Consider the following 16,706-nt stretch of genomic DNA (forward strand, 5'->3'; position numbering starts at 1 on the left):
TGCACAAATAAAGTGCATTGCCTAAATAACATGAAATAAAGGGTAATAAATGACTAAATAACATGAATTGCCTAAATAACGTGAAATAAGGGGTAATGAATAAACAAATAATGTGAATTGCATAATAATGTGAAATAAAGGGTAATGAATGAACAAATAATGTGAAACAAGGCAAAACCATGGGAAGCGGAGGCAAGCACCGCTGGAAGTGTAAAAAGGTCACGATCTGATTCTGCCCTCACTGCACTTGCATAGGGGTGCTAATTCGAATTCTAGACTAGGAAGGGTACGTACTCATATGATAACTTCTTTTGCATTTGCATTACTTTGGCTTTGGGATGGGCGCTATGTTCTTCTGTGTGTTTGACAACCATTTGTGTAATAGCATCCATTTTCAAATTGGCTCTACTTTCTTTCTTTCTTTCTTTCTTTCTTTCTTTTTTTGAAATGGGGAAACATTCCTCCCATGTGATAACTTCCAGTCTCTTCAGTGTTCATTCAATATATGGGATTTTGGTTTGTTGATGCTTGAATAAAGGCTTTTATGAGCTGTGAAACCTGGCGCCTTCTTGATCAAGGTGTGAGAATGTTAATTTTACATCTTTTGCAGATGAAGTGATGGGCCAGGAACTTTAAAGGAAAATTCATCATGCTGGGTTACAGACTTTACATAAACAACCATTCAGACAAGGTCTTAAAACCAGCGCTAGAGCCTTGCAATTTGTTTGAGCATTCAGGATACAGAATTATTATAAGCCTGATCTATCCTACTTACATAAACTGGATGATTCTTTGGCGACAGGATAATTGTTTTGCAGCTACTCCAACTTTTCTTGACCACTGAGGAAGAATTTTGTCGAATCACGTTTGGATGTTTTGATACTTTTTACTTTTGATGCATTTTGGAAGTTTGGATACCTCTTATCTTTAATGCATTTTTGTACAGTGTATGGCACGGTTTGTACACTGCTTATTTTGATTTAAGGGATTCTTTGTCATTGCATCATCAGAATATTTTAGACATTAAAAGTTTACCTTCTTTTATACTGTATCCCTTTTTATCAGTGCTGGATGTGAATCCTTTAACTCCAAATCTGTACAAAATGTTTGACAAAGGTTTCTGTACAGTGGCGGGGAAGTGGTTTTTCTCCCCGGCTGGATGCAAGAGGATACTGAAAGTCCACTTTAAAATTCCTTCAGCCACAGGACTCATCTTTGGTCCTTAATGACGCCTTTAATTGTCTCACATCGAGATGAATATTTTTCTTCCAAACTGAGGACAGGAGAAAATTAAATGGAAGAAAATAGAGATGAAAGACTAGGGTTGGTGCCACCCAGTGCTGTCATTCATGGTGTCACCCCACCCCCCCCACCCCCGCTACCATTGAGCTCTTCTCATTTCACATGCTACAGAATCCTTAGTAATGTTTTGGGGTTTTTTGCACTAATATTATTCCTAAATTGCAATCCCCCTATATAATTGAATGTATTGGTAATAGTTGTGACATAATCAACTAGCAAAGTTAAAATTATACCTTCAAATTACAGTATCATACACACAACCTCAATGTATTTGCAGATACATAGTGAAGATTTGGCAAAATGTGATGTTTTTAAATAAAAAATTAAAAGAATTAAAAAAATAAAAAATATTATTTTATTTTTTAAAATAATTTTTAAATATTAACATTTAGAAATTAGAAATTTTAATTTTAAAAAATGCTGGGGCCTCTCCTTTGTCCTCCCACTGATCTTAGTCCCATGCCCACCATCTCTTAAAGCATTTTGAAAGGAAGCAGGCAAATGCCACAGGCCATTTCTACCAAAACACAGATGTCTGAGGAGCAGTAGTGTCACCTTCCCTTAAGGTGCCACTTGGTGTGGTCCACACCCCCCCCCCCCCCCGCATCCCACTAGATCTGATCAAAGACATCCTGAGGACCAAAAGGCCTCCAGAGACACTCCCTATTTCTTTCTCTCTGGTCTTCTAGCCTTCCAGTCCAGTTTTCTAAACTTATTCCTGCTACAATTTTGTCTAATCATAGAAACAGAGTTGGCAGGGACCTCTTGGGCCATTTTGTCCAACCCCCTACTCCAGGGGTTGGCAACCTCTGGCCTGCAGGCCGGATCCGGCCTGCGGGAGCCTTTCCGCCGGCCCCCGGTCCCTCCTGCCGCCAAAATCGCCGCCGATTTCAGCCGCTTCCGCCACCATTTTGTCCTTCAAAATGGCGGCGCCCATTAAGAGGCCCGCTGCGGCCTCCGGAGCCCTGGAATGGGGCTCCAGGGGCCGCACCAGGCCTCTGGGACGCCCGCTGCGGCCTCCGGGGCCCTGGAACAGGGCTCTAGGGGCCGCACCGGGCCTCTGGGATGCCCGCTGCGGCCTCCAGAGCCCTGGAATGGGGCTCCAGGGGCCGCACCGGGCCTCTGGGAGGCCCGTTGCCATCGCTGGGGCCCTCCAGGAGGGCTCCGACGGCAGCAGCGGGCCCCTGGGAGGCCAGTTGCCGTCGCTGGGATCCTCCAGGAGGGCTCCGGCAGCGGCAGCGGGCCCCTGGGAGGCCAGTTGCCGTCGCTGGGATCCTCCAGGAGGGCTCCGACGGTGGCAGCGGGCCCCTGGGAGGCCAGTTGCCGTCGCTGGGGCCCTCCAGGAGGGCTCCGACGGTGGCAGCGGGCCCCTGGGAGGCCAGTTGCTGTCGCTGGGGTCCTCCAGGAGGGCTCCGGCGGCGGCGGGAGCGGGCCCCTGGGAGGCCCGTTGCCTTCGCTGGGGTCCTCCAGGAGGGCTCCGGCGGCGGCAGCGGGCCCCTGGGAGGCCCGTTGCCTTCGCTGGGGTCCTCCAGGAGGGCTCCGGCGGCGGCAGCGGGCCCCTGGGAGGCCCGTTGCCTTCGCTGGGGTCCTCCAGGAGGGCTCCGGCAGCGGCAGCGGGCCCCTGGGAGGCCAGTTGCCTTCGCTGGGGTCCTCCAGGAGGGCTCCGGCGGTGGCAGCGGGCCCCTGGGAGGCCCGTTGCCTTCGCTGGGGTCCTTCAGGAGGGCTCCGGCGGTGGCAGTGGGCCCCTGGGAGGCCCGTTGCCTTCGCTGGGGTCCTCCAGGAGGGTTCTGATGGCGGCAGTGGGCCCCTGGGAGGCCAGTTGCTGTCCCTTGGGCCCTCCAGGAGGGCTCCTGTGACGGCAGCGGGCCTCCCAGAGGCCCGTTGCCTTCACTGGGGTCCTCCAGGAGGGTTCCGGCGGCAGCAGTGGGCCTCTGGGAGGCCCATTGCCTTCACTGGGGCCCTCCAGGAGGGCTCTGGCAGCGGCAGCGGGCCCCTGGGAGGCCAGTTGCCGTCGCAGGAGCCCTCCAGGAGGGCTCTGACAGTGGCAGCGGGCCCCTGGTGTCAGGAGCCAGCAAAGACGGGGAGACCTCCAGCGCTGGCGGTCCCCGCCGGCTCTTTCCTGGCCTCTGACAGGGCCTGGGGCCCCGTCAGGGGCCGGCAAAGAGGAGGTGGCCTGGCCCCTGGGGGTGGAAGCCCTGCCCTCTGGGGGTGGAAGCTCCGCTCCCTGGGGGTGGAGGCTCCACCCCCGGCATGCGGCCCCGCCCCCGGGGGTGGAAGCTCCACTCCCCGGCTTCGGCCCCCCAGTTGTCTGAGGGACAGCAACCCGGCCCCCGGCTCAAAAAGGTTGCCTACCCCTGCCCTACTCAGTGCAGGATCTCCAGTTAAAGCATCCGCAGCAGGTAGTTGTCCATCCTCCACATTTGGAGTCTACTTCAGGCATGCGGGATCATGGGCTGCTCACACTCTGACCCAGATCCCTTGGGACCTTCTCCTAACTGACCCCTCCCTTTAGGGACTCTCCAGTCTACTTGATTCTTAACCTACACTCTTTTGGTTTAGCAGTTCCCCTGAGGATTATGGGATGAAGTTGGGGCCAGTGATAAGATGGTATTTAGGATGGTAAATTCTTTCTGGGGTGAGAGAAAGCCATCATTTTAACAGGAAAGTTGTAAAATGACTAATCTCTGTGCAAATCTCATTTCAGATTCCGCGTCCTGTTTTTGAAATGTCTGGCAGAGAAGGTGTAATTGTTTCAGTTTCTGGTAACCGAGTCAAAATTACTATCTGTACCATACCTTTTCTTTTGAGCTATGAGAGGATCCAGGAGAGCCTTTTGCAGCCTGGCCAGTCACTAGGAATGGAAGCACCACTGATGCTGATGATGCCAAGCAAGATGTCCATAGACAACAACTTAGTTACTTTCTGATGTGAGAGTGAAGCATAACTGAAGCCAGAAAGGGATAACCATGGGAATGGAAGAAGAAAATGTGCCTGAAGAGAAGTCCATGGTCCAGAGGAACAGCTGTGGTTCTCCTGGGCTGGGACAGTCCTTGGTTACCCCCCTCTGTCCTTCATGCTTAACACTCCCCACTCCATCCTCTTCCTATGAGTTATTCTACCACTTTTCTTTACTGTAATCCTTCTTCCATCACTTCTGCTCAAGACCTCAAAAGAAACTGTGATGTCCATTCGCCTTCCCATGATGGACTTAGAAGGTTCCAAAAGACATGGAGGCCTTCCATTTTGAAAGACTTCACCTGGAGAACCTCTGCCTGTCTTCTCCTCTCACAATTTCCCTTAGGCCTTTTCCTTCACCTTTGTTTCCAGGTGAAAAACCTTTCTTTTCTCTGTATACAATGGAAACTGTTTCGTGAGCTCTTCTTTCCTATTAAACTTTCTCTGTCAGCATCACTAGAAGTGTTTTCCTGTTTGTGGGATTGTATTTCCTGATGTGTGGTAATTGGGAGACATGTGGAGAGAAATATATTTGTTGAGGCTCAGGGGCTGTGCAGACTGCCTCTGAAGGAGCAGCCTGCAGTCGCCTCTGTCTTCATCAGATCAGGGCCGCAGTCTGGCCTTTCTGCCGCTCTTTTTTGCACCCTGGAAAGGGTGCAGTAATTGCTAGCACCACAGTTTTATGCCACTCTTTTGGCACTGTGTCATCTAGAGGATCACTATGATGGCACATGCCATGTGGTGTGGCACTGGCATCATGCCAGTCTGGGGGCAGAGCCAGGGCATGCATCATATCGACACCATGCCTCAACTCCAGGCTGGCCTTTCCCACTGGTCTGCACAGCCCCTAAGTTTTCATTTAGATTTATCCTATGCACAGTTTCAAAATCAGAATTTTTCATTGATGGTGTTGCTGTCACTCTGGCGATGGTCACATCCAAAGCAATGGTACTGTAGCCAAGGGTCCGTTTAGGGGAATTTTATTATTATTGTTATTAGTCCAAATATTGCAAGAGGGGGCTGGCTACGAGAGCCCACCGAAATCGCCCTCCCGATATGTATATGGAGTAGACCAGGGGATCCCAATAAATAAAGCTGAGACGGATATTAATAACTAGATGTCTAATTTATTAAAATAGGGGAAAAACACATGCGTCGCGCATACACTCACACACACACTCAGGACTCAGGAAAATTAGGGTTGGAAAATGGGAACAGATTTCAGGCGTTACTAATGGAGATGCTTACCAGAATGTAGATTCCCTCCGGGGAGCGAATGGGGTGCTGGACAGTGAGACAAGTCTGCTCCGCAACCTGGGAGTGAGCAGAAATGCCGGCTACCAGAACAGAGGTCTGACTGACGTGGAGCAAGTAGACCTTGAAAATGGGGCGCTGAGCAGCCAAAGTGGGGACTTTTTATAGGCCAAATCTGGCCTGAGGCAAAGAGGCTGGCTTGGCCGAAACAAAGGTGTTCTAAAGATTTTCTTTTCACCTGGATGTCTGCTTTAGATAGTATAAAGGGCTTATGCCTCTCGGACAATAGGTTCGAGGAGGAGGTTGATAGCTTCAGGGAAGGCAATCCTTTCACTCTTCCCAGCCTTGAGATAATCCCTTCATGCGACTTCCCTGGACCCTCTGAGATGTTAATATGGGAACTCCCTTAGGGGAGGTGTACATGTCCTCTCACTTTGCCAGTAATGGCGGACAGGCTTGGAGTCTGGCCAGGGGTCATCCAAGGGTTATCATTGATTCCAAAATTTATATTGCAGCATGGGTAACAGTACCTGAGAGTAACTCCAAAGAGTATGAAGGGATTTAAGTGTCAGCTAACACGCATAACATTGTTCAGCAAAAGAGTAACTTTTCCAGGCTCCCAAAGACATAAACACACAACCTTGAGTTCCACAGATATGTTCTCTCTCACACAGAGAGACACAGTCTTTTGGGGTAAATCTTTAGGATTCTCTCTCCCTCCTTCCTTCTTCCCCTTCTTCCCCGTGTTTTGGAATTATTTCTCTGCCAGGTAGACTCAGTCACATTAAATTTCTGGCCACCATTGTGTCTGAACAATGGGCTTTTCGACATGGGGACCTATGTGCTTCCATCCCAAAAATTGTGCCATCCCAGGAAAGCAAGCCCATTTGCGAATGATTATCACACAGAGAACACAACAAGGGGTTAAAGGCACATTACCCAGGGTCAGATTTGAATTTGGGTATCAAAGGAGACAGTGGCGTTTATCACATGGGTTTTTAGCAGCTCAGATCTGGGGTGACTGTGGGTCCAATGATGCAAATTGACATAACATGAGTGTTTTATCACACCCAGTTGCCCTTCTTTTGCCCTTCCGAATCGAGGGGGAATTGAATCCAAGGCAAGTCACGTGATGCAGATTCAGACAAAAAGGAGTGAGTGCAAATTGTATTACCACACCAGTGCATACCATGCAGATTCAATTATTCGAATTGGGACCCTTGCACATACTCAGTGGATGCATCCTGAACCTTTGCACCGGGGTGAAGAAAGGAGCCTGGTTCCACTTTCACGGGAATGCTAGCCTCAAGCAAATGACAGCTGCATCTTTCTTCCTCCCTTCTATTTTCCCATCCCTGGCAGCCAAATTCAAAGGGGTCCTCCGTGTCAGAGCCCCCATCCAGTTCATCCACATCCACATCTATCCTCCTGTCATTCTCCTCATCTATTTCAGCCACATCCACATCTATCCTCCTGTCATTCTCCTCATCTATTTCAGCCACATCCACATCTATCCTCCTATCATTCTCCTCATCTATTTCAGCCACATCCACATCCTTGGGGATGGGTCACCACCGGAAATAGTTTCTGCGGCGCCCCAAAAACCTGGTCCCTGGGAGCGGTCCCAATTAGCCGGCAAATATCCAAAGCTAACTGGTGCTGCTCCACTCCCAAGGATGCAATCCAGGGCTGGGGGAAAACGCCCCCCCGGCGCACCTTTTTAAGTGAAAAACAGAAACGAATCTTAAAAATGCCATTGCAGCGCTCGCAGCTCTGCTAGCTGTTTGCAGAATAAAGGATGGGTCCAGGGCACCTAAGGTTGTGGCAGTCTAGGCTACAGTTGGTGGGTGTGAGGGTGAAATCTTTGCATGTGAAGAGTCTGCTCTTCCACGTCCATGTAGGATGGCAGGGGGAGTCGATGGTTAGAGCCGTGTGGAATGAAGTGGGTGTACTGCTGTACAGCTGGTCAAAACAATGCCTGTTCCAGAAGCCTGCAGTGAGGGGAGGGCTGCCTGCTTCTGCCTCTACCGATACATGTCCATGGGGTCCAAACATGATTACCTTGGAGACAACTGAGTTATGCTGCGTTGTATAAATGTGGGTCTTTAATCTGATGAGGAAACCTTTGTTGAACCAGTCCAGGGTGTCGCCCATGGCTCTTAGCACGTCTAACATTTCGGGGTAAGGGGTGGCCCAGTGGCAATGGGCTTCTACATTAAATTGCCAGCTGGTGGCGAACTGTGCTGTGTATACATCTGTATTGCTCCGACAAGCCATCCATATCACTATCCAAAGGGTCCAAATGCCCTGTGCCATCTCTCGTCCCTGTAGGGAAACAGAGAGGCAAACTCACTGGGGTGGCCTTCAGCCTGGCTCTGGGTAGAGACTCACGAAAGTCTCAGACAGGTTTACAAGGGGCAAGAGCGGGGGCTCTGGCTGAACTGTCTTCACAGGGAGGGGTCCTCCTTTCCATTCCTTAAGCTGGGAGGAGTGAAAATATTTTAACCGGGTGCCCTGGCGGCTTGGGATGCGGACCTGATACACTGCTGGGGAAACTCTCGGTGATCTCTACTGGCCCTAACCATGTTGCAGCCAAATTGTGCTTGTGCCTAAAGAAATTTCTGTACATGACTAGCTATAAATAAATAAATAAATAAATAAATAAATAAATAAATTTATTTCTATCCCGCTTTTTGCCAAGCAATCAAAGCGGCGTACAGCAAGTTAAAATACAACTATATATACAAAGTAACCCCCCCCCCCCTTAAAACAAGATTAAACAGTATAAGATTAAAAACCAACTAATCCAAACAGGACCACGGGTTCCAAATCGGAGGGGAGGGTGGTGTTGAGCCAAAATGCTTCGGGCATGATCATTTTTCATTCAGTCATGACTTGGTGCAGCGTGAAGCCATGGGAAGCTGTAGTTCTTCTAAGGGCCATTAGGATGATGGGGAGTTTCGCATCCCAGTCCTTTCCGGAGGCCTTAACTACTTTTCTCATTGCCTCTTTCAAGGTCTGGTTGGATCTCTCAATGAAGCCTGAACTAGCAGGGTGGAAGGGGACATGGAACTGCTGCCTGATGCCTAGAGCCTTGCAGAGAGTCTGCATGACTTCTCCAGTGAAGTGGCTGCCAGAATCGTTGTCTATGGTGAATGATTTGGGCATGCCCCAACAGTTAAACACATGGTCAAACAACACCTTTGCAGTGGTGGTGACAGTGTTATCATGGGTGGGGAAAGCTTCTATCCACTTGCTGAAGGGGTCGATTATGGTCAGACAATATTTGTTGTGGCATGGGGTGACTGGTAGGGGTCCTATGGAATCTATCTGTAGCTTGGACCATGGCCCGTCTATGCGCTGGTGGTGGATGGGGGCTTTAGGGCCACTGGGGTCTGCGTTGACCATGGCACAGGAGAGACAGTTGTCTACCCATTGGTCTACGTCTTCTTTCATGCAGGGCCACCATCCTGTCTCTTTCACCCTCTCTAAGGTCGCTGACTTGCCTCTGTGTCCTATATTGTGCACGAACTGAATTAGGTCTCCGCAGACCTCTAAAGGAACAATCCAGTGATGGGCTCCTTCTGTGTCTATGACCCACCAGGTTCCTTCTTTCTGCACTACCGTATATGCTTTTATCTCACTGTCTACCTTCAGGAGCAGGGCTAGGTCTAGGGTGTCTGGCAATGTGGGTTCCTTGGGTTTCACATTAAAAATGGGGGCCATGGGGATTTGGGCTGCTTCCTTCGCTAGGGTGTCTGCTCTATTGTTCCATTGGGCTTCCTTCCCGGTGCCTTTCTGATGGCCTTTTACATAGGTCACCCAGGTGGGGGCTGTCCGTTTCTGGATTAGGAGGGCTGCCTCCTGCCATTTGTCTGCATGGATGACTGGTTTGTTATCATTGGTGGTCCAGGCTAAGGGGGAATCTGGGTTTTCAAATTCTAGGACAGTGGGGAGGGTTTCTACCTCAGCTGCCTTACTGGAGTGGGGTCTGATGGGGCCTTGAAGGACATGTGGGTCATTGACGCAGATCACTCCATACCCGGTTAGGCGGGTCCCTTCAGGGCAGGAGGAAGAGCTGTTGCAGAACCAACAGTTGAAGCCTTCTCTCAATGCTTCCTCTAGGGGTCTGCCAGCTTTGACGGGCCAATTGCTTTGGGAGGGCAGAGGAAGAGGGCACTCATGACTGGCACCGGTGACTACCAGTCCGTAGGAGACACTAGGTTCGCTAGCTAGGTGGAGGTACTCGGTACCACGTTTCAACAATTCTATGGTCCATTTGGCTATCCTCGCACTGTGTACCTGTCCGTCCTGAACTTTCCCTGACAGAATGAACTTGAGTGGGGTGTGTGGGGTCTGCACAATGACGCGGGCTCCTACTATGATGAATTCCCATCGGGTCAATGCCCATACTAAGCCCAAACAGTTTTTCTCGCACGGACTGAACTTTACTTCCGTGGGGGAGAGGTTTCGGGATGCATATGCGACTACTCTGTGTACATTGTTCCTTAGCTGTGTGAGGACTGCTCCTACATGACTGTCTGCAATGCCTAGTTGTATGTAAAAGGGTTGAGTTACATCTGGGTGAACTAAGGCTGGGGCTTTGGATAAATCTATCTTCAGAGTGGCAAATGCTTGCTGTTGTTCTGGTCCCCAATTCCAAATTGCTCCTTTCTTGAGCAGGGAGTATAGAGGTTTCGCCTTTACTGCAAAGTCCTCTATAAATTCCCAGGAGAAGTTCAGGGTGCCTAGGAGGGCTCGGAGGGAAGCTACATCGGTGGGAGCGGAGATCTTGCCTATGGTCTCTACTCTCTGTAAGTCTGGGGTAATATCCCAACGGTGCCTCTATCCTTTCTCCTTTACTCCCGAACTCACTCCTCCCTTGCTTTAGCATTGAATGTGTGTGTGCATGTGTGATCCCCTCTGTTGTGTGGCTTTAATAAATGTTTCATACTTTTATTGCAACTCATTGGCATTTTGAGTCTCTTTCTCTCTGGGGGTGGACTAGATGACCTCTGGTATACACATAGGGACACAACCCCGCTGTGTGCTGCTGAAAGGTTTAAATCTACCTTTCTTCCTGTGACCATGCAAGGATGTTATGGTGGGAGTCTACTACAGACCCCCAAGTCAGACAGAGGAATTGGATGATGCCTTTCTAGAACAGATGACCACACACTCAGAAAGGAGAGATGTAGTAGTGATGGGTGACTTCAACTACCCTGATATTTGTTGGAAGTCAAACTCAGCCAGTTCCTCAAGGTCTAGTAAATTCCTCACTTGCCTTGGAGACAATTTCATGGTCCAAAAGGTGGAAGAGGCAACAAGGGGATCAGCTATTTTAGATCTGATCCTAACCAACAAGGATGACTTGGTTAATGGGGTGCAAGTAGTGGGATCCTTAGGTGGAAGTGACCATGTTCTCCTGGAGTTTGTTATACAATGGAAAGGAGAAGCCAGGCATAGTCAGACACGCAGTCTAGACTTTAGGAAAGTGGATTTCAGTAAACTTGGAGAAATACTGGGAGTGATCCCATGTTCAGGAATACTAAAAGAGAAGGGAGTTCAAGATGGATGGGAGTTTCTCAAAAGGGAGATACTGAAGGCACAAACTAAAACAGTTCCAGTGAGAAAGAAAAATGGGAGGTGACACAAGAACCCAGGATGGATGACCAAGGAACTTTCGGTTCAGCTAAATTTTAAAAGGAACATGTATAAGAAATGGAAAAATGGGGCAATCACCAAAGAGGAATTCAAACAAATAGCTAGCATGTGTAGAGATAAGGTCAGAAAAGCTAAAGCACAGAATGAACTCAGGCTTGCTAGAGAGGTTAAGAACAACAAAAAGGGCTTTTATGGATATGTCCGCAGCAAAAGGAAGAAGAAGGAAACGGTAGGGCCACTGCATGGAGAAGATGGCAAAATGCTAACAGAAGACAGAGAAAAGGCAGAATTACTCAACACCTTCTTTGCCTCAGTCTTCTCAGAAAAGGCAAAGGGTGCTCAACCTGAGGATAATGGAGCAGAGGACAGAATAGGGGAATTTCAGCACAAAATAAGTAAAGAGATAGTACAGGAATACCTGTTTAACCTAAATGAATTTAAGTCTCCAGGACCAGATGAGCTACATCCAAGGGTATTAAAAGAACTGGCAAATGTAATATTGGAGCCATTGGCAATAATCTTTGAGAGCTCCTGGAGAACAGGAGAAGTCCCAGCAGACTGGAGGAGAACAAACATTGTCCTCATCTTCAAAAAGGGGAAGAAAGAGGATCCCAACAATTATCGTCCAGTTAGTCTGACATCAGTTCTAGGAAAGATTCTGGAGCAGATAATTAAACAGAGAGTCTGTGAACATCTAGAAGGCAATGCCATAATCACAAAAAATCAACATGGGTTTCAGAGAAACATGTCATGCCAGACAAATCTAATTTCTTTCTTTGATAAAATTACCAGCTTGGTAGATGAAGGGAATGCTGTGGATATAGTATATCTTGATTTCAGTAAGGCCTTTGACAAAGTTCCCCATGACATTCTTGCAAACAAGCTTGTAAAATGTGGGCTAGACAAGGTAACTGTTACATGGATTTGTAACTGGTTGACCGGCCGAACCCAAAGGGTGCTCAACAATGGCACCTTTTCATCCTGGAGAGAAGTGACCAGTGGGGTCCCACAGGGCTCTGTCCTTGGCCCAGTACTGTTCAACATCTTTATCAATGACTTGGAGGAAAAAATTGGGGGAATACTTATCAAATTTGCAGATGACACCAAATTAGGAGGAATAGCTAATAGCTAATACTCCAGAAGACAGGATCAAAATTCAAAATGACCTGAATAGACTAGAAAGCTGGGCCACAGCTAACAAAATGAACTTCAACAGGGAGAAATGTAAGGTACTGCACTTAGGGCGAAAAAATGAAATGCACAGATATAGGATGGGGGACACCTGGCTTAAGGAGACAACATGTGAAAGGGATCTGGGAGCCCAAGTAGACCACAAGTTGAACATGAGTCAACAGTGCGATGCGGCAGCTAACAAGGCCAATGCGATTTTAGGCTGCATCAATAGAAGTATAGTGTCTAGATCAAGGGAAGTAATAGTGCCACTATATTCTGCTCTGGTCAGGCCCCACCTGGAATATTGTGTCCAGTTCTGGGCACAACAGTTCAAAAAGGACTTTGAGAAACTGGAACATGTCTAAAGGAGGGCAACTAAAATGGTAAAGGGTCTGGAAACTAAGCCCTATGAGGAACGCCTTAGGGAGCTGGGTATGTTTAGCCTGGAGAAAAGAAGGTTAAGAGGTGATATGATAGCCCTGTTTAAATATTTGAAGGGATGTCATATTGAGGAGGGAGCAAGCTTGTTTTCTGCTGCTCCAGAGACTAGGACCCGGAGCAATGGATGCAAGCTGCAGGAAAAGAGATTCCACCTCAAGATTAGGAGGAATTTCCTGACAGTAAGGGCTGTTCGACAGTGGAACAAACTCCCTCGGAGTGTAGTGGAGTCTCCCTCCTTGGAGGTCTTCAAACGGAGGCTGGATGGCCATCTGTTGGGGATGCTTTGATCTGGATTTCCTGCATGGCAGGGGGTTGGACTGGATGGCCCTTGCGGTCTCTTCCAACTCTATGATTCTATGATTCTATGATTCATGCCTAGCAAGGCGGCTGGCTACGTGGTCTGCTCGCTTTTGGGATAATGGCAGCTAGCGATGGGGTCAGTCAGGGGTCATGGCTTCAGACCGCATGGCTCCCAAAATTTATATAAAACCATACTTGATAACATTGGGCATTAAAAAACCCACTGGGCTAGTCACACTCTCTTAGCCTCTAGGGAAGGTGAAGGAAAACCCCCTCTGAACAAATCTTCCAAAAAGACCCACTGTGCTAGTCACACACTCTTAGCTTCAAGGGAAGGTAAGGCAAACTCTCTCTGAACAAAACCCTTGAGCAAGTCACACTCTCTCAGCCTCAGAGGAAGGCAAAGGGATTCTATGATTCTATGACCTCTGAACAAACCTTCCAAGAAAAACCTTGGACATGTCACACCCTAGGATGCCCACCACTGAGTCAAAAGTGTGGCAAATGGTGGCGACAGCCCCATCCTCCCCCCTTCCTACCAACCCCCCCAGGCAAAGAGAGGCATAGAAGGCCTAGGCCACCCTCCGCTGCACTGAAACCTCATCCCTCTGTGGGGGTTGGTGGGGGAGGGATAGGGCCGCCACCACCATTCAGCGAAGTTTTGGGGTGACAGCAGCCTCAGTCTTCCACAAACACGGCCCAGGGACGAAAAGACACTGAGCTGAGGCAAGAAATGGGAGTCTGGGACAGCTGTCTAAAATGGGATGGGACATTTCCAAGGCTAAAAAACCAGGAATGGCCATTGCTTCCAAAGGTAAGACAATAACTTTGGCTTCACAACTAATGGGCCGGTGATCAGTTTAACAACCCAGCCATTGATCTGTTTGCCCACCCAATTATGTCCAGACCTAGTCGCATTGTTGCAACTTCTCCTCTCCTCAGCTTCACAATAGCCCAGGTAAACAAGCCTTTGTCTTGCGCTTTATTTTTCATCAGTACAGGCTAGATTCAGCCTATAAAAACCTAGGGTTTAGGACCCTCAGTGTGCTATTACCAGATTACAGAGTGATCCATGCCAGTCTGAACTCTGATCTTAGCTCCCTTGGCCATCTTTCCCCACCTTCTGGTGGCTACGAATCTCCATTCATCCAAACCTGCATCGGACTTCCCGGAGAAGACTTCTATGGTAACGTATCTCCCGTAGTGGTGCCTCTCTCTCAACCTATCTCCTGAATTCACCCCTTTGCTTTCTGCTAGTATTGAATGTCTGTGTGACCCCTTGCTGTATGTGTGTTTCTACTTTAATAAACTTTAGACATTTAATTGGACATAGTTGGTATCTGTGTCATCTCTCGAGGGATTCCCTGGTGACCTTTCGTATACACCGCAGGACACTGTCTTGGTGAAGGGTGTTGTTAGGGTCCCCTCTCAGAAATTTGAGCTAATTAAAATTCCCCTAATTGAGAGTCTTCCTAACACTGGTCCTGCTTCTCTTTAACTATTGTAGCTCTTTTAACCATTTTAGAACCAAGCCAGGAAATCTCTTTCACAGGAGGAAGCTCAAAGTGTCATATTCTCCTCCAGATGGTCTTGTCCCAGGACACACTTACGGGAAGAAGAAAGAAAAATGGCAAACACGTGAAGGAACCACACAGGGATGATCCTCCATTCCTTCTGCATGGACCAGAGAGCTCAGCTGCCCCCTCTGTGCCATCTTCAAAAGCTCTCCAAAGCCCCTATCACTGCGACATCTCAGGTTCACAACTTGGTTGTGCTCCTGGACTTGGATCTGAGCCTGGAGCACCAAGTTTTTGCTGTGGTCAGGAGTGCATTTGCACAGTTACAACTAGTACATCAGCTGTACCCATTCCTTTGAAAGAAAAAGAAAGAGCCCTCCCTCCATGGCAACTGCCACCGTCCAGCCTGGAGGGAGTGAGGGGGCAAGAATGGGCTGATTTTGAATTTTTATTTTATTTTGTATGTATTTTTATTGCTGTAACCCGCCCAGATTCCTTGTAATTGGGCGGGCTATAAATAAATAATTTATTTTTTTTATTATTATTTGAGAAGTCAGATCTGACTCAGGTGACCCATGTCTTGATTATATTCTGTTTGGACTACTGTAATGCACTCTGTGTGGGGCTGCTTTGGTTCAGAAACTTCATCAGATTCTAAATGATGTGGCCAAGCTGTTCACTGGGGCTGGGTACAGGGTTCATGCAGGGATGTAGCCAAGGGGGGGGGGGTTCGGGGGTCTGGACCCCCCCCCTTCAACTCTGGGGACGTTCAAGCTCCTTCCTTCACCCTCTCCTCCCCTCCATCAAAAGCATGGAGGGCTCAGATAGAGAGGGAAAACAAAAGAGGAAAGACAATTTAAGTTGTGGGCTCAGAGAGAGAGAGGGAGGGAGGGAGGGAGGGAGGGGGAGTGGGCCGGGGTCTCTCCCTGTGCTTTCTTTCCCTTTCGTTTCCTTTCCATCCCAGTCCTTCCACTCCTCCTCCTCCTCCCCCCCCTGTGCTTTTGCCAGAATAAAAGTCTCTCTTCCTGGGGAAGAAAGGAAGGAAGAGAGGAAGGAAGGAAAAAAAGGAAGGAAGAGGAAGGGGAGAAAGGAAGAAAGAAAAAGGAAGGAAGGAAGCTTCTTAAAGGAAATATTAAAGAAAGAAAAGGTGACTTCTAACTTTCCTTTCAGCAGTTATATCCGTATACAATATAGTAAAATAATAATAATAATAATAATAATAATAATATCCCTTACCCAAAATGCTGATGACTAGATGTATTTTGGATTTTGGAGTTTTTCAGAGTTTGGTATATTTATATATGTCTAATGGGATATAATGGGAGATGGGATCCATGTATGTTTCATATGCATCTCATAGACATAGACTGAAGGTAATTTAATACACAATATTTTTAAAATAATGTTGTGCTTCTGTACACTGAGCAGTCAGCAAAACCCTGAGACCACTATTCCTTGTATAATTCAATAATTCAGTAATTTCTCTAAACCTTCAGGATGCCCAGGTTTCCTTGAGTTGGGGTCAGACCAGATGCTCTCATGGTCAGTTTTGGGTTTTGGAATAATTCAGGTTTCAGAAGTCCAGAGAAAGGTGACTGGGTCTCTGCTCTGGACATTTCTTCTGATAATGAACTCAGGTTTTCAAAAACAGTCATTTCTGGATTTTTGCAACAACAAAAAAGAGGAGGGTCTGTGATGCAAAAAGCAAGAAGCTTCCTTCCAGCCTTGTTTTTTTTCTCTTTTTTAAAAGACAAAGAGAATAAAATACAGTTAGCTGGCCCCTTTTTAGCATGTCAATGGGGATTCTTTGATGGAGAGTTCCTGCATGGCAGAATGGGGTTGGACTGGATGGCCCTTCTTGGGGTCTCTTCCAACTCTATGATTTTATGATTAATTAATTAATATATGGAATCAATCTAAGATGATGAATCAGGGCTGTTGAGTCCTATGGCCCTGCTCCAGGCAATGCTAGACTGCAGGCCCCATCATCCAGCAGCACAACAGACTGCTGGGAACTGCAGTCTAATAAGGCTGCACACTGCAGAAATAATCCAGTTCAACACCACTTTAATGCTATGGAAAATCCTGGGATTTGTAGTA

The 16,706-nt window shown here is 48.0% G+C and overlaps 1 protein-coding gene across 1 annotated transcript in view; it reads right to left on the reverse strand.

Moving 5' to 3' along the window:
* Nucleotides 1-8,391: 8,391 nt before the first annotated feature.
* The window catches only part of LOC149320353 (protein NYNRIN-like), a 32,357-nt gene continuing 24,042 nt past the window's right edge, over nt 8,392-16,706 (reverse strand). Inside the window, exon 2 of the mRNA XM_089499539.1 lies at nt 8,392-10,061. Within this exon, the coding sequence (XP_089355665.1) occupies nt 8,392-10,061 (1,670 nt within the window). The remainder of the gene's footprint in view (nt 10,062-16,706) is intronic.

This window comes from Sceloporus occidentalis, unplaced genomic scaffold, assembly GCF_023333645.1.
Source record: "Sceloporus occidentalis isolate IW3139 unplaced genomic scaffold, rSceOcc1.0.p SCAF_1, whole genome shotgun sequence".
NCBI classification, from domain to species: Eukaryota; Metazoa; Chordata; class Lepidosauria; order Squamata; family Phrynosomatidae; genus Sceloporus; species Sceloporus occidentalis.